The following is a 20864-nucleotide window of genomic DNA, read 5'->3' as shown; positions in this document are numbered from 1 at the left end:
TCAAGAGGGCCAACTGCAGGTCATACATTTCCGCAGTGGGTGCTGCAGAATTCTCTGTGGCCTCCAGCATTCTGAACAAGGACTCGCTGCTGCTTAATGAAGCCAGGACCTGCTTGGTGAGTGCCATTAAAATTGTGGTTTACCACAACAAAAAAAGACTTTAAATGCAGTAGAAGATTCTTTCATGTAAAATAAAGCTTCTATGAGGTGGGTATACATGTATGTTGAATCATCATTGTATGGGATCAGTGAGCAATGGCATACACCAAGAAATATAAAAATGCACATATACAGTTTTGTGTAGATGCAAGCAGTACACATGAAATAGTTCAAGATATTTATTGCAAAACATGTAAAACTGAGCAAACTAGTCTGGGAGAGGAATTATCATGGATATGAATGGTACATTGTTTTCACACTGTTGCACTATTTTAAATAAGATACTGTATTTTCAACCGTGTAGGGCATCAAGGGCTTGAATCTGAGCAGAGACAACGTAGAGGTCCTGGGGAACATGGCCTGTACTCTGAACAGCTCTTACATCCAGAACGCTGATCCTCTCATCCTGGAAAAACTCAAAGCCTGCAAAGACTTCTCTGGAAGCCAGGTGGCTGCCATGGAGACACTGCTGCTGTCTGGGAAAACACCTTACGGGTACAGGAATAAATCAAAATAAGAGCCATTCAGACTACATTAAGGATGAGGCTGGCATTATTCTTCATTTCTCATATTGTCAACAAATTCCATTATAAGATCAAAATCATTCATCATTTCAATCATTTATCCTATTGTTTTCTGTGTAGCCAAGACCTGATACAGTTAACTCAGTGCCATTGAGCTCCAGTGTGGCATGAAAACTAGTTAAAACACATCACAGCACAACACTGTTCAATGTCATTACCGTGAACACACACATTGTGGTTTATTTTGACCCAGTCCCACACACACTGCCTTACTACTGTAAATATTCACAAGTGCACAAAATGAGAGGGTCACAAAGTATCAAACCAGACTATAAGAATAAAAATCACCTTTTTTTTCAGAAATGTCAAAATGTGGAACCGGCGAACACTGGAGAACCTTGGGATCCTTCCTCTATATTTCACAAGAAACATCTGGGGACAGTTTACAACTGTACGTTGTACTCTACTAACAGTTTGGTGTTATTGATACAGTTTTATTATAGAAGGGATACATCATCCATTTTCCACTTTGTGTTAATTGTTAGTTTTTGTTTTGTTTTTTCTTGCAGGGAACAAAGAGAAGGTTCCTTAGGACCTTTATGCCCCGCCTGAGGAAAACAAAGACAGAGAAGAGGAAGCTCAAGGGGTTGTTTAAAGAGATCACTGCCCTCAAGACAAGACGAGGAGCAGGTAAAGGTTCATTTTTAGTGTTCGGTTTTACGAAGCAGCTGCTGATAATTGAGCTGAAACAATTAATCCATTAATAGGTCAGTCAACTGAGAGGAAATTAATTTGCAGCCATGTTGATAATTGAATAATCAGTTAAAGTAAAGCTATGTAACTTTTGCTGAACACTGGGCCCCATATCCATATGAAGTTGTTAACAATAGCATTCAAATCTCTGAGTATTGAACTGAGCAAGTGTGTGTTTTATTGCTTATAAACTCAACTTTTCACTTGTAAAAAGAAGAATTTTGTTATTTCATCTTTAGTCTACGTCATTTGTAAAGTAACGTCTCACACAAAACAAGCACTTTGAAGACATCGCCTTATACTCTAAACATAGAATGCAGCCCTTGTACGATATTTTACAAAAGTGGTGACTCATTTGCTGGTTTGTCTCATTGGCTTTCTCCTAATTTATCACAAAAGGCTGCACTGTGGGCAACATCACCCAAGTTACAGTCAGCGTCACTTCCTTCCCCTTTGGCTACGACCAGACGCAATTTGACCTCTGCCTAGACATCCCTGTTCTGAAGAACAATCTCAACTCCATTTGTGACAAAGTGGATGATGATGAATTCCAGAAAATCATTCTGAGGAAACTCAACCAGGTAAGTTGCGTGTATGGAATATGGGGTTGCCTGGAATGGTACTGGCTGCTTAGTATGAGGCATATAGCACTTTAGATAAAAGTGTATGTGTGTAAAAGAGTATAAAAATTAAAGATATTCAAATAGGACTGTGACATAAACAAAGACCTCACTGGTTAATGAAACTTATGGGAATATCAAGGGATTTTGAGAGATGTCCTGATGAGGAGCGTTACAGGAATATATCAAAATATGTTTTGTGATTTTAGACATCGCTAAACAATTCAAGAAGTTATCATTATACAGCAGTCATCATGTCATGTGACACTAGCAGTGTGATTGTGGTAATGTTGATATACTTGGATATTTCTAATCATGAAGGAGGATATATTTCAATACACTAGCATATGTTACTCCACACTCTATTCTTCCAGGCGTTCCCATCCGGTGTTTCTGATGATGTAGTCCAAGTGCTCGGTTCAGTGTCGCGTGTGGCATCACTTGAGGACATCTCCAAGTGGAGCATCACAACAGCTGACACCCTGGCAGCACTCATGAAAGCTGAGGATGGATCATGGGAGGCAGCAAAGGTACAATGTGAAGGGATCTCAAAACTACACAGCCTTATATTTAGATCCTCCTACCTGTATACATTTGCTCACTCAAGGTGTTTTCTTTAATGTTATCTAGAGCAAAGCAATCATCTCCAAGTATCTGAATACATCTGGGAACACCCTGGGCAGCATTGAGCTCAACAGCATCGACTCCAACCTGTGCTCATTAAACACCAGCACACTGAAGACCATCAGCCCAGACAGTATCAGGTGGGTTGTCAGCATGTAGCTCAAAGATGCCTAAGCTTGGCCACTGTGAGTGATGACTTAGACTTAACTCTATGTTACTTTCTTCTTGCATCTTGTCAGAAATTCAAACCCTCTGAATGTGGCGTCATGTTCGTCTGAGCAGAAGAGAGTCCTGTATGAGATCAGTAACACCTCCTTCAGCTCACAGCGTGCCAGTCGCACCACCTTTTACAATTTGATTAAGCCCTATCTAGGTAAGAGTGCATGCTGCATGTGTCTCTGGCTGTTTCTCTGTCTCTCTGATAAAACTCATCTCAAATATCCTATTTTCTTTGCTGCCCTTACAGGTGGAGCCCCTCTGTCAGATGTAAAAGCACTGTCAACTCAGAACATTAACATGGATGTAGGCACTTTCCGAAGCCTGGACCCTAATGTGATCGCTGTAAGGATGCTTATTAAAGAGTTGATTACAGACATATATATAGACATATACTGTCTATTTGTTTTATTGTAAATAAAGATAAGACTTCTGAATCTGAAAATTAATTTGATAGTTCAACATACACATTTACTTTCTTGCTGGGAGTTAAATATAAGGCTACAGCCAGCAGCTAGTTAGCATAGCTTGGCATTAAGACTGGAAGCAGAGGGAAAGAGCTAGCCTGGTTCTTTCCAAAGGTAACAAAATCTGCCCACCATGACCTCTAAAGATCACTAGTCAACACGTTATATATTGATTGTTTAATCTGTATAAAAACTGAATAACTATAGTAAAAGTGTAATAAAAATGGCAATTTGTTGTTTTACAAGGTTCTATACTGTATGGCTGTAGCATTATATCTAGCACCTTTACTATTTTTACTTTTACTTATCTTGGCTTCTATAGTGAGGTCTTTGAAATTACAACAAGCGATAGGAGATGGTTTATACTATTAACTCTAAATAAGGTTTGTGAGTCTCTGTAATTTGTCTTCTTGCTAAACGTGTGATGCTCTTCATTGTGAGTATTTTTCCTCTGGGCCCAGTATGAGAAGAGAAGGCCCAGAGCTGTCAGCTGCAGGGGTTACATGTAATATCCATTTCTAAATACTGGATTTTGAAAATATTATCAATGCTTGACACCAAAAGTTTCTCTTAGAAAAGACATGAATAAGCTCTTGTTTACATCTATGACATTTCCGGTGTTGCTCATTGTCCACTGTTTGAAGACTTAAGACCAACTCTCATCACTGTTTCATTTGAAATGCACAGGACTTGACTGTGACCGATGTCCAAGGCCTCATGGGTAGCCAACTGCAAGATCTGAAGGTGTTTGAAAACGCCCCCGTGATTCAGAGCTGGGTGAGCAGGCAGGTGCAGTCAGACCTGGACAGGCTGGGTCTGAACTTAACCACCAACAGAAGCAACCTGACCACTTCACCACCCAGCTTTACCAGCAACACAAATGCTATTACATCAGCATCTACAACAGCATCACCCAGCAACACAAATGCTACTACATCAGCATCTACAACAGCATTGGCATCACCCAGCTCCACCAGCAACACAAATCCTACTACATCAGCATCTACAACAGCATCAGCATCACCGAGCTCCACTAGCAACACAAATGCGACTACATCAACATCTACAACAGCATCACCCAGTTCCACCAGCAACACAAATGCGACTACATCAACATCTACAACAGCATCACCCAGTTCCACCAGCAACACAAATGCTACTACATCAACATCTACAACAGCATCACCCAGTTCCACCAGCAACACAAATGCGACTACATCAACATCTACAACAGCATCACCCAGTTCCACCAGCAACACAAATGCGACTACATCAACATCTACAACAGAATCACCCAGTTCCACCAGCAACACAAATGCGACTACATCAGTATCGGCATCAGCCAGCACTGTGACAGCAACACAGGGTAAATATGCATTTCTTATTAAGTGAATGTAGGCTTCGTGCTTTCACAGTATTGCTAGTAGTAGAAAGCTACTTACATAATATCGAGTAAGAAAATTAGATGTGGCAGATGTACAGCTGATTCACCTAAAACTATGGAGAAAAAAAGATTTTTCCACTATGCCCTATAAAGTTGGGCCAGATGTTTGTTTCAAATACAAAGCATGGTGAAAAAACATATTTATAGACTCTTTATCAATAAATAGCATAAAAATGACCTGCAGCCCCACTCGCTAGCACATCAAACAGTAAATACCTCAGTTTGAGGAGTGTTAGTGTCCTTGCTTGTTCAGCCACAAGAGGACGCAAGTGCACCACAGCTTGTGTTTGTCAACATTTCAGAGTTTTCATGACAATGTCATTATTATACACCTTGCATTTATTTAGCACGGCCACCATAACTCGCCAATAAACCAAAAGATTGGGTGTTTGTTAATTCACCATTTGAATTCACAGTCAGTGAATAATATGCAGCAAAGTGATTTGATACCAGATGAAGCAACTCTGCCTGGTATTTTCTCATATCACAGTGCACCATCTAACTAGATTCAATCTCATCCACAGGAAACACAAGCGCCTCAGATGCAACCCTGACCACTACCGTAACAACAACAGACAGTGAGCAGCTACAACTTGTTTTTACTTTATAGTATCACTTTACCCAGTCTATACTTACATTATGTGGTAATCCTTAAACTGGCATTTTATTTTTTTAATCTTACACAGGGTGCTACAAATATAAAGTTTAATCTGTTTTCCAACCATGAGAATAATGACAAGAGCTTTTAAGAAAATAATACAATTTAGCTTCAGTGATAAATGTCATTCCAGTCTAATTATATGTTTTTGGCTTCTTCTAGCTTCAACCACAAGTGGGGGAACAGAGCTTGCAAAATACTCAACATCCATATTCCTGGCTGCTTTGTTGACAACTGTGCTGCAAATACAACAACTAACCTAAATACAAGTGTTACTTTAGCATCCAAATCAATAATCCGTAATTAATCAATGATTTCTTCAGTAATGTTCACATCTTGAGTATGATTCATTAATGTTATTGCCAATATTGTTTATTCACGCTTTAAGAAAATGCTTAATTGCAACTGCTTCATTTATGCTTCATTCTTTCTGTTCATACTGTAAAACTAAGTCACTGAACAATCACTGGAATCAAAAATCTATTAATATTTTAAGTGGTGGTCTGGATTTTACTCTACATGATTTTTGCAAGTAAGTACTAACATTAATGTTCAATCATTATTTAAACTGCTTAAAAAGTAATTCCTTCAAATTTACTCAATTATCTATTATAATTTAAACTGTTCTGCTATCCCTTAAATTATTAAATACATACTGATAAATATCTCATGCTTGTGTTTCTGTCTCTTGGAGCAGATTATAAAGAAATTCAACACTTCATAATTTTTATTGATTTTACCACTTCTCTCTTGAATACCCTTCAAAGTAGAAGAGTATATATTGAATATCCATAACATTGTCTTCCTTACTAAGTTTAGACTCAAAATAAGATTATACAGATGAAAAGGCAGTATGTTCTCTCAGAAGTTTGTGTTTTAACCCTAACTTGTATCACAAGGATATACTCATCTCTAATGCCATGACTTGTGTGTATGCCATGTTAAATAAGTCTATCTCACAAGGAAAATGCCACATTTCAAGATATCTGCAAGGCATTTATAAGGGATGAAAGAAATATTGATTTACGCCAACTGTTTGGATAATGTCTTTATTTTGTTAAGTACAAAGTGATTAAAAAAATCCATCCCCACCTAAAACAGAAATTGTATGAACCCGCTTCAAATGTAAAATATCCCATCTGAGAGACTGGCTAATAAGCTTAACAACACTAAGAATCTACAGCCACACTATTAGCACAATGAGGCTCCACAAATGTCAATGTCAGCATGCTTACATGTCCACCTTTAATGCTTACATACTTATATTTGATATTTGGCAGATGACCTGCAGCTGAGAAAATATTGGACAGAGTAAAATTTTTACTTGCTGATGGCACTAGATGAAAAGTAAAGGGATCCCAAAAGGGATTACTACTCATCCTGAGGGAGGCGTGAATGTCTGTACCAAACTCCATGGCAACCAGTCCAATAGTGTTCAAGAAATTATACTGAAAACCATCATATCTGGAGGATCACCAAAGTCAGTAGGGTTCATCCCCTGGGCACCAGTGATATAGGCTGTGTACCCAATTCTATGGCAAAAAAATTATATTATTCCCATCTCACAGTAAAACAGAAAACATAGTAACCCACTTAGTACCCAATCAGAGAGACAATACTATGTCTGCTACACTTTGAGTCTATCCCATTGGTCCGCTCTATTTTGCACTAGAATGAAGTAAATGCACTATAGTTCCAAACCATGTAATAGCTAAATTGCAGAATAGCATATTTTTATTTATTTTTATTTTTATTTTTTCACATCATCTGTTGCTGCACTTCCAAATGAATCCTGCAGCTCATCTTCTCTGTCAGGTTAAGTGTACATCGAAAGGTACAGCCACTGTAAATAAAGACATAGATTATTCATGTGCTTCAGCCTACCAAAAACCATGATCATTTCATCACAGAAAACTGGAACTGTAGAGCAATGATATCTGCAACATTGCCGATAAGATATTTCCAGGTAACAGCTGTGCAGGTTATGAAAGGTTAAAACCAAATTTCAAGAAATGTTCACAACTCTAAAGAACTTTTATTACCTCAGATTCGCGAAGAGTCATGTTCAATCCGTCAGACAACTGGCTGAAGATTTCTATTGAGAAAGACACAAATCCTTGGTTCACATATCATTTTCATCAGCATGACTACTTTAGCTTTGCCTGTTGCTTTATACTGCATGTGAAGAAAAGAAGTACTGTCAACTGAATGCAATGGACACACTGTAAGTTTTACCATAGCACACCCAGTAGCAGAGCAGCTTTACCTTGCAAACACACTATACTTATCAAAAATTCCACAAATGGCACTAAGTTAAGGGACTTTACAAAAATTACTGGGGTGGTGAGGGACACTTATCCTTATGTTTCACTTTATAAAAAAAGAAAACCGTCCCCAGCATCATTAATGTTGCATCTCCCCTTGACCTAGAAAACTGCGAACCAGTATGTCAAAATAATGTCAGTGTTAAATTGGTATAAATATTTTAATCGTGTACCACACTTTAAGCCTTAGTAGCTTAATGGAACCTCTAATGTGCACCACTAATGCACATATTAATAAAAACCTGAAAAATACAAATTCAGGATAAGGAAATTACAGTATCCTCCCCCTTCTCTCGGCCCCAAAAGTACAACTGACACTGATGAGACAAGTATTCAGGTATTTTGTCATAAACCAAAATAATGGACAATCTGAAATTTCACTTCATTGAAAATTATAAACGTGAGTCTCATGGTGGCGCTAGAGAAAGCATCAGTGGACAGACATTGTTTGCATGTTCTGTCCATGGAATAACTGAATGAATGAATGAATGAGTAACAGCTATTGTCTGGATCCACGTGTTTTTCATCTCAAACATTTTTTTTACTCATTGATGTAGCAAAATGATCAAGCCGACAGCTGCAGATCCACTCTCTTCTTCTCCCTCCTCTTTATCCAGATCCACTCTTAGTTTAGGTCTATGTTTAACATAAAGTCATTTCACTATTAGTTAACTGCTTGTTCTACCTAAGTGCTTTTGATTTCCTTCACTGATGTGACTATGTCTCTTTTGCAGATAACCCTGCCTAAATGTGGAGAAAAGTTGTTTTAACTATCGGACTGTTGCAGAGATTCAAACTGTTGACTATTCTTTATAGCTTTTGCATTTACTGTCATAGAAACATGTTATTCTGCAGGTTTTACACTCTAAAATGTTTGAAATTAGTATTGCACTCCAAGGAGGAGCAAAAACTGTTGTGAGCACCACTCACAAAAATACAAAATGAAGTATAAAACAGACATCTCAGTTAAGTGTTGTTTGCTATGACAGTAGAGAGTAGAGTGCAGATTTACTTACGGGTCATACAGTCAAAGCGCAGGATTAGAGTGATAAAGCTCTCCAGTGTTATGTGTCCAGAGGAGGCACCATAGCGCAGAGCCATCAGATTCAGCATGTCATCGTTGATCCTCTTTCCTGACCAACACACATTTAGGAAAAAGAGTTCAGGCAACATCTTATTTTAGCAACTATTGTTTTTGTCATTGATTCACCTACAGATTTTGTTTTATTTCTCTAAGCCATTACACTGTCACGCTGTCGTAGCTCTCTGGGACTCTTGAATAAAACAGAGCCAGCCATTGTTAATGTTATAACCAACACCTGTGCTATAGCAATTCCAAATGTCTGCTGTGAAAGATGCTTAATGCGCTTTGACTGTCCATGTTTGCATGTATTATAATAATGCAAAATACAAATTGGCTCTGTTTAAGTACTAAATTGTTCATCATTGTGTCCCTCATCTGTTTAAATCAGTTTGTGATAAACAAAAGCAGATGATGACATTACATAATCGAAATACAGATGACAGACAAGTCATCAATTTTTTAATTGAAAGGTTTGGAGTAGAGTTAGTAAACTCATGCCAAACTTTATGAAAACATTAACATGGACATAACATTAAGATAGTTCCTGCTACATGCTTAATCATGTGTTCCATGGCAAGGGAAAATTTGCATACATCAATAACACGTGATGCATTTCATTCTTTATCATAAGATTAAAACCCTTCATATGCATAAAAGCAGTCTATGGGTAAAATAATTAACACACTGTCATTGCTGTGATACACCACCCTTGTATACTTGTAGAAACCCTACTTGTTGTTCACATGGGAAATAAATGTTTCCTGGTTGAGACATCCCAGCCTGTTCTTGTTCAGACATAGAACCTATTATGTTTTTTGTGGTTTGTGTGGTTGCTGGCCACCAGCCACAGCTGTTTCTTCCTTGTTAAATGTTTTCATTTATGTAACCTCTTCTTGAGGTATTAGTTGAGATAATATTAGGATTCAATGCATCTATGAATATCATAATACAATATGCACATTTTCATTTTAGTCTAGGTTCCTAACCTTCTTAGCCCTTACAAAAAAGTTTACTTGGGGCCTCTCATCACATTTCAGGTGGCTGTGAGTTGTAGCAGTTCCACCAAAGAGATTTCCCCTCTAAAGTTGAGAAAAGTCTAAAACATGAATACAGATTTCCATGGCAGAACTTTGTTCTTCTTCTTTCCCACTCTACTAACCATTGCATGATCCCACAAATTTATATTATACTTCACTTATGTAGGAGTTGCAATACACAACTTATATTTCATCCACAGCTTGTGTGTACTATTTATGGGGTACCTGGATAACTTCCAGGATGGTTCAATTAGTTATGTCCTTAGCAGATGAAAAGATCTGGTTCATTGTCTACCTGAGGCCATGATTGCATTCCTGAGCTCACTCAGTGACAGTGTTCCTGTCTTTGAAACATCAGTGCGGAAGAAAATGTCCTGGGTGAAGAGAAGACATTTAGTTATGTGAAACCCAAGACAGTAAGAACACACAAACCATGATCAGGAAAATCATTCTGATCTGATGTTTTATTATGAAACATGTTTCATCTTTCACTTGGTTCCTTTTACCTTGTATGTGGCAACCTTCTTCCACAGACGCAGAAATTCCTCACCATTCAGTTTGCCAGTGATAGATGTCTTTAACATACCATTAAGGTTTTACATCAGCACATGCTGTTTCATGTCTTGGACTGACCTTTAAATTTATTCTTGACTGTTACATTAACAAAAGGGTAAGCAGGGTTTGGCATGTGAACCAGTGGCGTGCAGGGACAAGATTGGCAAGTAGATTCAATAAAACTGCTTCACTCCCAACTACCTAACCCGAGTGAAGGGCAGCTTGACAAACACACCTGTCTATCACTAGTATATAGCTGTATCATCCTATCAACCTAGCTTGCAGGGACAATGGCCTTGCTTGCCCTGACGGCATGTCGCTGATATACGCTACTTATGTGTTTTATATCAGTAACTAAATCAACCATAAGCTAATTTGCCGAGACGGAGAAAAAGGGAGAAAATAAACTTTTTTTTACTTCACAACGTATATCACTTAAGAGGATACATCCATCAGAGCAACCATGCTGCGACAGGCGTCAATGCTGAAGCCTCCAGATTTCAAGTCTCCTAAACAAAAATTAAAAAAAATAGAATGACACTCAATTTGGCCAAACCCAGAAACACAGCAGTGCCACAAAAGATAACTATGTTTGAATATTTTTGTAAGTAGATTTCTACAGTCCAAACCTTTCAGGATTCTGTCATTTAGAATCGTCTTTAGCAGCTCAGCATCCACTTCTTCATACTGGAAATGAAATGGAAACAATGAAAGACTTGTATTTGGCTTTCATGATGGTTACCATTCATGGTTAACTTCATATCGAGGGGGAATAATAACATGCCATATTTTATATACGTTGTTAGAAGCATGTTTCTATGACAACATTCTGGAATCTAGTCAACGCTGGTGGAGACTGCAGTTGAGTGCTACTGCACCTTTGAGAGTGTTATAGATCTTTTCATCTAACTCTCAGCTAGAAAATATATAATCATATTTCCCAAAATGTTAAGCTATTGCTTTAAGACACACCTTGTCAGAGTACTGACGGAAGAAGGTTCTCTTATTTTCGTCGTCTTCTTTATTTTCGATTGGTGAGTGCTGCAGGAGAGTGTCATACATTATCAGTGTAATCAGTATAATAAACAACAAGGAACATAACAGCAATACCAAAATAATATCTACAATATATATTAAAATCTTGCATACCTCTTCTGCATGGTTGTGGTCATGGCCACCAGAATTCTCACTGAGAGGAAAGACAAGAGACATCAGTACATTACTTGTGGCCAGCATTAGGAAGTAACTCATTACCTAGCAAATATGTTACAGTAACATGGTTGCTTTTTTAATTAGAGATTCAGTGATTCCATAACAGTTGCTTATCCCAGTAAAACACACACATTTGGAACACTGGAGGGTATTAGTTTGGTGTCTGTGTTCAAGACCTGCTAATGTTAGCTTTTCACAGGGCATGAAGGTGCAGGAAGGCTGTTAGCCTTTACCAAAACAGGAGAAATGCAACTCCCTGTAATTCCAGTTACAGTTGTCTTATGTACATGTGTACTTGCTAACTTTGTTGTTTAAAGGCACCTTTGATGAAGCTGTGCTGGGTACCAAAAGTAACAATTTGTGATCAGTTGATTACAGTTTTCAACCCAAACATTGCTTGTGGCATTACTGCATTTTTTTCAGTTAAAAGGCTTGTAGTACATGGTTTGTGGCATCTAGATTAACTATAACCTTCATCAACAAAATTTTAAAAGCTAATAAGTGAGTTGTGAATGACTTACTGGACATGGGTCTCTGCCTTGGATAGGATGGTCAGGAGGAAGGAGGCTGTCTCATTGGGACTGAAGGTGGACGGCACAATCAGGTATTCACCAGGCTTTAACATCAGTAACAGCATCACCTCACGTGAATTCGTGTAGGTTTTAGTTTGGGCCACAGGTCCGTTTCTGGTGAAGAAAGAGGCTGGGAACTTCCCTCTCTCACCCTTGTACTGCAATGACAGTGATAAGGAGATGTGTTATTTTGATGCAGCTTATCTCAATCTCCAATATAGGTGAGCAATGTGTACATGGGCTAAAAATGTTACTTACCTCATCAGTCACCTTGGATGAAATCAGAGGAAAATTAGTTTATGTTGGAGACAAAACAAAACAATTAGTTCAAGTGAAATCATGACATTATGAAGAGATTAAATGCAAATGCAAAGGTTTATTTACCAAAATTCAAATACAAATATTAGTACATTTAATTTGAGTAATATTTACAATAGTCCTCCAATGTGTGACAGAAACAAAAAAGTTGAAGGATAAAGAGCAATATGTACCTCAAATATCGAGAATCCAATGTGGAGATTTTTTACCAGGCGTCTGTTCCTCTTGTCAGGCTTTTGCATGAGAGACACCAGCATGTTGTTTAAACCCTGTGTCTCAGAACATTCATTAAGTAACTTTTCAATCTTGACCCGATACTGTGGATTAGTCCAGAAGCTCTCTGGAGGACAAAAAGGCAAACAATTTTGCATCATACCATTTTGCCAAGAGTAGGCTGATACAGCTGATTAATTTAAGAAGGTAAAAACACATTTGTCTACTTGTCTAGTAACCGTAAATTGAAAAAGAGAACAGACTTATCTAATTGTTGGTTTTATTTTTTCAATGAGATTTGTTGTAATAAAGGAATATAGAATATAGCTATAACCTGTACTTGTGACATCAGTAACATGGGCACTCATTTGATCTGTATTGAGGCTGTAAGAAATTAACAATGTGAAATTATTTCCAAATTCTGCTCTCTCTAAAATGGCATGTTTGCCTTGTTTAGATAGTAAAGACCAGAGGTTTTCAAACTGTGATATGCAGAGAGAGTTTTTCCATAAATTCTGATATTCTGAAAGTACCAGGGTTATTCATGCATCCTCCAGCAGTGGTTCCTGCAACCCATCTGCCCTCATAGAAGGAAGTCTTCCAATGGCAAGATGAGCTTCCATCAAGGAAGTCAGGACACAGGCAGCAGATATCGAGATCTGAGTAGAATTTACAGAAGTCTTGCAGGGTCATCCTGTATGAGACATTAACTTAGATAAATATTGTTGTTGTCCTGAATGAGATGCTGAAAAGTTTGAAACCATCAGTTTGAGATTCACTTGTTCTGTAGAAGAAGAGCGTTAATCCCATATCTGTCAGTTGTTGTAAGTTGTTCAAATGCAATCTGAGTGAAATGATAATTATAATTATAACTTTATAATTATGTATAGATACTTTTCAGTGAGTGTATACACATAGTACCTGATACAGCTGCCATTTTTAAAAATGAAATTTAGATTTTAAAATGCTTACCAAAACTCCCCATTATCAACCACTGAAAGGCACATCTCGCGTTCTTGAGGACTCACGGTTTGCCACAAAGGTGACCTTCAGAGACAAGTTGTCAAAGAAAGGAAAGAAATATTGATATGAATTGTTCTTATAAACATTAAGTGTTGAGTAGAGGTTTACACATCTCTACATCAGTGCACAACACATCAGTGTTTTAAGTACCCTCAGCAAGGAAGGTAACTCATGTACTCTATAGCTGCTGAGCAACCTATAGATCACAGGCTGGTTGTACTGGGCAGATAGTGTCCATGGTAGGGCATAAAGCTGAAAAAGCATTAGGCTGCAGTTTTGAGATATTCTGTTGACAACATATCAAAGCTGTTGCTTTTTCATAAACAACTACTGTAATGACTCATCTCAGATATGAACTGAATACATCATTTTAACTTTGGTAAGGTTTGAGCAAAAAGAGCAAAAAGTACCTGAAACTTTTAGTTCCAGGAACTTTTTTAACTAAAAGGTTCCTGTGGCCCATTGTTGTCTGTGTTTCCACCGCGGCCTAAAGCTCTGGGAAGATTATGCAAATCAGGCCAATGACGTATGGAAAAGCAATGGAGGTAAATGCACTACACCTCCATTCCAGTAGGTGACGATAATAAGACAAAGTATCAGTATAATACGAAGGCTATACAACGACGACGCCATAAAAGCGAAGGACAGGCTGGCATCATCATTTGTGCGACGCTACAGTTAGCCTGTTAACATGGAGGAGATTCAAGCTGTGCTACTGTTGATCATCGTCGGCCCATCTGTTTCAGGCTTTCTTCTCCATGTCAAACCACGATGAAAAAAAACAGTCTCGAATCAATACAAAACAGTCGGCTTGCAGCTGCGGGCTTTTAAAGGTGAAATAAAATACAGTGAGTACTCGACCAATCAGAAATGTTCAGCACTGCGGACCACACCCTCCAAAGTTCCTGAACCTTTGGAAAGTACTACCCCCTGACCAGGGACTTTTTTGGGGGTCAATCAATTACCCAAGAACAAAATTTAGACCCTGGTTCCTGCGGTCAAAACACATAGTTCCTCAAAAGGTAGGGAAGGTTCTTACAGTGGAAATGCACCTTAAGACACTGTACTGTTCATTTGGCTAATGTGAAAAGCAATGCCCTTGTACTGTCTGGTATAGATTTAAATTCACTAATATAAAATAAATGAGATTACATTACAATGTTAAATACCTGTCAAAACTTGGTCCCCCTTGTGTTTCACTCTAAACTAGCACATCCAGTTTATAATAGTGCAAAGGTGATTGCTATAACACAACTATAGGGAGGCTTCTTGTGTTCCAAATGTTCTTAATCCCTTTATACATATCTTACAAAAACATAATTCTTTAATATGCCACTGTCTAGATTATCATCAAGAAGATGACACAAATTGTTGACAAAGGATCCTTAATAAATTGCCTATGTGAGAGTGAATGCATCTGCAATGTGCCACATAGTCATGGGAAAATAATTATTTTAATATCTTCTGAGGCAACAAATCAAAGCCGGTTCTTCCTGAAACATTCGCTGGACGGGAGTCAGTCTTACTGATCACTCCAGTCTCCATTCCACTCTTTTTGGCCCCAGGGGTTCCACAAACGCACCAGGTTTACGGGTTGCCCTCGGCTCATCATCTAACCAGCAATCATCACCAGAGAAAGAGAATAAGTGTTATTTATATAAAGTACAGAATTCTGTATGTTGCAATGCCTTTAACGCAAATGCAGTTCTTCACCTGTTTCACACCCGTGACAGCATAGGCATGGCCTTGGACCAATCCATTTGGTAGTACAGTGTTGGCAGACGTCTCCTACAAGATAGATATACATATATTTTCTTTGCAACTATTTTCTATGTAAAGATACAGTGCAGTAATGGAGCAGAGAACAAACTCACAACGTCTGTGTGTGTGTGTTGTAATCTGAGTTTCTCATTTGTTTTAGTATCTGGTCCTGATGCGTGTGAATGTTAGTGCATGCGAGTCCCTCCCAGTTAGACCCTCGGTCCTCCCCACGTTTATACGAACACACTGACCGCCCACATGAGATGACACAGTGCAGTATGCAGTGTTCAGGTGAAAGCAACCTTTCCAGAATTGGGGGCTTCCTCTATGTGTAAGTAACTTCATGGCTACATAAGGTTGCATGTCTGTTTTCATTCATGCCTGGCTACAGAAGGCATGATAACGTTAGCTAATTTGTTGTTACTGATATTATGGATTTGTTTGGCAAAAGTTGCTATCACTAGCTGGCTTATCATCAACGCCTGTGCTAATGTGGCTGGGTTATTTATTTGTTGGCTCTCATGCACACACAACACACAACTTTATTTAGTTGTGCTTCTCGTTGTGTGTTTAGTGGCTGTTTTCACTGGGGTTTGTAACACCTTGCTGGTCTTTGCCAATAAACCAACTAGATCACATGAACATGTGAAACATTTTGTAAAATGAGCGCTTCATAATGTGAAAATTATATAATGACTGAATGTGACAGCTGCATGAAGTGGATGAACAGTTTTCCCATGTCAGTAAATGGCACCCATTCAAAACCTTGACCCCACCCTCTCTTTTTCTCTTGTTATTATAAATGTCAAACATGTCTTTAGACTCTAGCTCTTATTCTTCTCTCTAAACAAAAGCAAAAAGAACCAGCTTTGTGGTTAGTTGTGGTATATTCGTTCTTACCCCCTGAGGTGTACCACAACCCATCAGGGACTTGGATAGGCCAGCTCTGCACATCAGCTCCCACAGGCTTGGAGGAGGATCTGACAGCTGGATGCACATGTGGACACCACCAGTGAAGTCCACCAAAGCCTCAGAAGGAGTTCCAGCATTCATGTCTGAGTAGGAACCACACACCCTGAAAGTGGGACAGTGGGTGTGAAATTACTTTCACAGACTTTCTGAAAATAATACTAATCTCACTCATTTTATGATTGAGAAACAATGATCTGTTTTTCCATACTTGGCATAGGCTTTCTCCAGCAAAGCAGGCCAGAATTCAGTTGGGTCTTTGGAGTGGACGAAGATTAGTCTGCCATTGACTGTCGGTAGCTTGTCATCAATGAGGACATCCACCCACCTTCCAAACCTCCAGAACTGAACAGTCGAGAAAGGAGAGGATACAAAGGTTTCCAGCAAAATGAGATATGTACCATTTAACAGAACCTACTTTTGAACAATTACTGTTAGCAATGATTGTTGGTTTACCCTGAAGTGGAATAGCCCACAGTACTCCTCATCAAAATTTTGCTCTAGAGGAACAACTTGTCCAAGGATGAAATTCTGGAATGTCAGAGCTCCGATAGATGCAAGAAACCAGCAGTTTCCTGAGTGAAAAAAGTGTAATTGAGTTGTCAGAACAGTGTGCTATGCAGGCATGACAGTAAAATTTGTAAGGGCAGGTTTATAGTTCAGCAACAATCAAGACTGCTAACACAGCCAGGAGGAGAACTGTCCTAAGATTACAAATGAGAGTATAGGCTATTTGAACGTAGCCGTAACTTGCATTCATTTTCAGACTTAATTTGCTAGCATAGTGTTTTTTTTTAACATTAAGACATGAAAACCTATTCTAGTAGGAAGTATGCACCTGAAAATGAGCTTAACAGCTCCTTTAGATAAAATGGAGTTGTTTTCTTTGTGGCCAAGGGGGGCCATCTAGAGAGACACTCCATGAGGAATGAAGATGAAATCCTTACATAGAGGAGAGGCTAGTAGGTTTTGCATTTTTTTTCCAAAATTTGGAAGTTTGCCATCACTGTTGGACCAACTGATAACAGCACAGCCCACAGTCAGGTTTCAACATGCCTAGGTGTGTCTAAAATTGGATTAAAGTCGCTTGTTTGGGCCTGAAGGTATGGTTAAAGTCATTTATCTTACTGCACAAATTATATATTGCAGCAGTTGTTTTCTGCATTTTGATGAAATATTTCAAATGTAGCAAGATTTACAAGGTGCAAGGTATTTACTATGTGCAGTTTACTGCAGAAATGCTCTCTGCCCTACTTTTGCCTGTTTTCTGCCTGTTGTCTGCATGCGTCTCTCAATGAAAATGTATTATTTTGAATAACGCAATTTCCCTACCAACAATGCCTTGACCAAAGTCAAATCTGGAGACCCCGTCGACAACAAAAGATGGATTGGGAACAATTTTCTGAAACAGAGGAATTGGTGACATCACAAAACTTGTTAAAGGTTTAATATTACAACTGTCAGAAAACAACACAGTAATACACCATGACTATAGCCTGCTTTGTTAAGTTTGTCTTTGAGCCCAGCAGTTTGTCATTAAAAATATATATATTTCTATGTGTTATATTTTTATATTAATACTGAACCAAAAGATTCAGTGACGGTTACGTGAAAGGGTTGCTGCTGACATGGCACTGTGCAAACTCTTGGATGCAGCTGCTTGCACAGGAGCTAACACAACGCACTAACACTGTACCTCCCTCTCCAGCATTAAGGAGAATTACATAAGTAGCAAAGTGACAAATTTGAACATTTAGCAAGTCCCAGGAGGCGACGGACTAAACCAGGTCGAAAACAGTAATTAATAGTGGATTTACATTCGTGGCCACAAGGAGAAATCAAAATGGATGACCATGTTGGCTTGTTTGTGCTTAATGTGTAACCTGCCATCTTGTTTTTTCATTTTTTTTCCACCTGGCAGTCAAAATTTGCTTAATAAAGCTTTAAGCAAAATTCACATTGTAGATGTGACCGGCAGATACTATAAGCCACTCATTTATGCATTTCAAAACTCACTTTGAGTTTAGTTAGGTTTGTAAAACATGCACAAAAAATATGCCACAAAATCTAACAAACAAAATAGCTGGACTGTAATTAAAGCTCACTTAGTTGAGCTCTTCGACTTAGTGTTATAAGGGACTCATCTTTTCAGCCACCAAAACACTCACCGATGGTCTCATCCACACAACTCGGGCCATGTCGCTGGGTGACAGTATCCCTGGGCCAATGGAGTTCCTGTCAGGGGGGAACATCTCATCGATGTACCTTACATTTCGGATCAGACAGTACTGTTTCAGCTGCTGGAAATCTTGGTTGAGGAACTTCTCAGGGTTGGTGACGGTCCCATAACCATCTTTCTTATGACGTGCATTGATGATGTTCATACACACACCCGGGGGAGGCATTGCTGCAGTGGTTGAGATCTGTTCAGAAAAAAATTGAATCCTCAATCCTTGGTCCTCTCCTATTGAACATTCACATACTTCCATTAGACCATATTATACAAAATAATGATATAAACTATCATAATAATTCAGACAACCAAATTTACCTTGCTCTGTCATCCAGACTAAATGATTGGATGTTTCTGAACTTTCTCCAAATTACAGAATGAGATAATTGTCTTTGGTGCAGAAGAATGAAGGCTTAGAGTTAGCATTCATCTCTACTCTCTATCATGTCGAAACGGGACCTTCCAGCAGGTTAGGTTACTTTTCTCAGGTCTCAGCCAGCCCTACCACCAGCCCCCCGTTTCCACAGTGCACACTAAATATGGAGAGGCAGCATTTAGTTACTGAGAACCACAGAGCTTGAACAAGCCCCCAGAGGTTATTAGACCTGCAACAGGTTTGATCTCCTTTAACCTCCTAAGACCCGAGCTCTATTCTGTGCTATATAGGCTGATTGGGACCTGAGAAAAATGATGTCCACATATGAGGACATTATTTTTAAATTTCGATTACTGAGTGGCAGTATAATATCCTCATATGTGGTCACCAGGCCCTTGTTGAGAAAAAGTTAGTATTGTGGTCTAGAGAACCCAAAAATGTGAGGTCCACATATGTGGACGCCAGGTCCTAGGACGTTAAATCCAGGTCAAACTTGTATGTTCCTTGACTGAGACCTAAATACTTATAAATACCTATATTTACGTCTCTATTCTTAACCTTTTTTTAAACTTTTAATTAACTTTATGCTGTTCTTCTTTTCTTTCTTTTGTTATATGTTACACTGTGTAAGTCTACCTGTTGTATGCCAAATACATAAAATAAGGTCTCTGAATAAGTCATTGCACATGCTGGTTGTACATAACTACAATAGTATGTTATACAATAATTGTTAATGTTCAGGTATTATCTTTTCTTTCACAGAGGAAAATAAGGTCTCCCAATAAGTTAGTGTGCATGGTTGTAGTTGCTGTGAGCATGTAGACTGTGGAGCACAGTAAATTGGCTAAAACTGACAGTTTAATTTGTCAGCTCCTCGGTTTCAAATATAGCCTTTACCTGTGGCTGCATATCAGCAAATAAATCTCAAGCTAATGGTCTATGGCTGCTCAGAACACACACTGAAATCATTACAACATAAAACACATGGATTCTTAGTTTCCTGACAATCTGCCAACACTAGCAGCATGTATGACAGTGACAGTGGATTTGCTTGTTGTTTTTCCTGATAATGATGCCGTGCCAGACTGTCAAAATTTGGCTGTTATACAGATATTAGCTACACATAAAAGACTGTATTTCCCAGCCATTACATACATGCATCATGCATGTCCAGTAGGAGGTGAAATTTATCTGCTGAGTGTTTCTGCAGGTACAGTAAAATAAAATCAATACCAAGGCTATAATATTCCTAATTAATATTCCTAACACATTGTAATAAAAGAATGCAAGCCACTTACACACTGTGAGGTCAGGTGTCACATAAGATTGCTTGTAAATTGACCCGTTTAAAATGTTACTGGCATATGAAGACCTTAATCTTACCTCACCGGCCACAAAAAGCGTTGACTCTGGGTGCACCAACAAATATGAGTGAAGAAGCTTCAGGTCTTTATATAGTGGCTGCAAACGCCTGAGGGCACTTCTGTCAATGTGTGAAGTTCATTTATGAAACTCTGTGAGAGTTTTTACCTGGTGCAGCAGCCCTTTGACTGCAGACAGGCTCAGACAAATAGCCTGCACATACACAGACACACACACACATACACATACAGAGAGACAGAGAGAGAGAGAGATGGAGAAAGAGAAAGTGTGTGTACAATACTCCTGTTTTCTTTAATTAAAGGATACTGTATGACAATCTATAGATTCGTGCTGCACAGG

General features: G+C 38.6%; 2 protein-coding genes across 3 annotated transcripts; one reads left to right on the top strand and one right to left on the bottom strand.

Annotated features, from left to right (window-relative positions):
* The first annotated feature begins 468 nt into the window (after positions 1-468).
* Positions 469-6123, top strand: LOC130180334 (mesothelin-like protein). Of its 2 annotated transcripts, none has more exons than XM_056393832.1 (11): positions 469-654; positions 1044-1134; positions 1253-1373; positions 1836-2017; positions 2431-2586; positions 2687-2820; positions 2920-3053; positions 3147-3241; positions 4051-4140; positions 5332-5385; positions 5628-6123. In XM_056393832.1, the coding sequence occupies exons 1-10, from the start codon at positions 515-517 to the stop codon at positions 5359-5361; spliced, it is 1173 nt and encodes a 390-aa protein (XP_056249807.1). In that variant the 5' UTR covers positions 469-514; the 3' UTR covers positions 5362-5385; positions 5628-6123. The 2 variants fall into 2 exon arrangements, with proteins under 2 accessions (XP_056249807.1, XP_056249805.1); XM_056393830.1 differs by having other exon boundaries at positions 4051-4729.
* Positions 6124-6498: 375 nt separating this feature from the next.
* LOC130179728 (calpain-1 catalytic subunit-like) lies at positions 6499-20636 on the bottom strand. Its single transcript, XM_056392726.1, has 22 exons — positions 20526-20636; positions 18702-18956; positions 17866-17935; positions 16990-17108; positions 16745-16878; positions 16465-16639; positions 15517-15591; positions 15330-15415; positions 13753-13827; positions 13314-13474; positions 12741-12907; positions 12508-12519; positions 12199-12407; positions 11615-11654; positions 11438-11506; positions 11095-11152; positions 10913-10974; positions 10417-10485; positions 10206-10284; positions 8806-8922; positions 7508-7560; positions 6499-7308 (listed from the first exon to the last, which is right to left on the bottom strand). Exons 2-22 carry the CDS (start codon positions 18936-18938, stop codon positions 7282-7284), a joined length of 2094 nt encoding a protein of 697 aa, XP_056248701.1. The 5' UTR covers positions 18939-18956; positions 20526-20636; the 3' UTR covers positions 6499-7281.
* Positions 20637-20864: the final 228 nt, after the last annotated feature.

Source organism: Seriola aureovittata, chromosome 13 (assembly GCF_021018895.1).
Source record: "Seriola aureovittata isolate HTS-2021-v1 ecotype China chromosome 13, ASM2101889v1, whole genome shotgun sequence".
NCBI classification, from domain to species: Eukaryota; Metazoa; Chordata; class Actinopteri; order Carangiformes; family Carangidae; genus Seriola; species Seriola aureovittata.
The sequence above is the reverse complement of the archived record's forward strand: the minus strand, read 5'-3'. Positions and strand labels throughout refer to the sequence as shown.

Bases quoted from the DNA above. Each gene is read 5' to 3' on its own strand.
- LOC130179728 (XM_056392726.1), bottom strand. From the start codon at position 18,938: ATGCCTCCCCCGGGTGTGTGTATGAACATCATCAATGCACGTCATAAG. The intron at 10,975-11,094 runs GTTTGGACTGTA...ATTTTTGTTTAG, and splicing joins AAATGACAGAATCCTGAAAG to GAGACTTGAAATCTGGAGGC. The intron at 7,309-7,507 runs GTAATAAAAGTT...CTTTATTTACAG, and splicing joins TGACTCTTCGCGAATCTGAG to TGGCTGTACCTTTCGATGTA.
- LOC130180334 (XM_056393830.1), top strand. From the start codon at position 515: ATGGCCTGTACTCTGAACAGCTCTTACATCCAGAACGCTGATCCTCTC. The intron at 1,135-1,252 runs GTACGTTGTACT...TTTTTCTTGCAG, and splicing joins TCTGGGGACAGTTTACAACT to GGAACAAAGAGAAGGTTCCT. The intron at 2,018-2,430 runs GTAAGTTGCGTG...CTATTCTTCCAG, and splicing joins TTCTGAGGAAACTCAACCAG to GCGTTCCCATCCGGTGTTTC.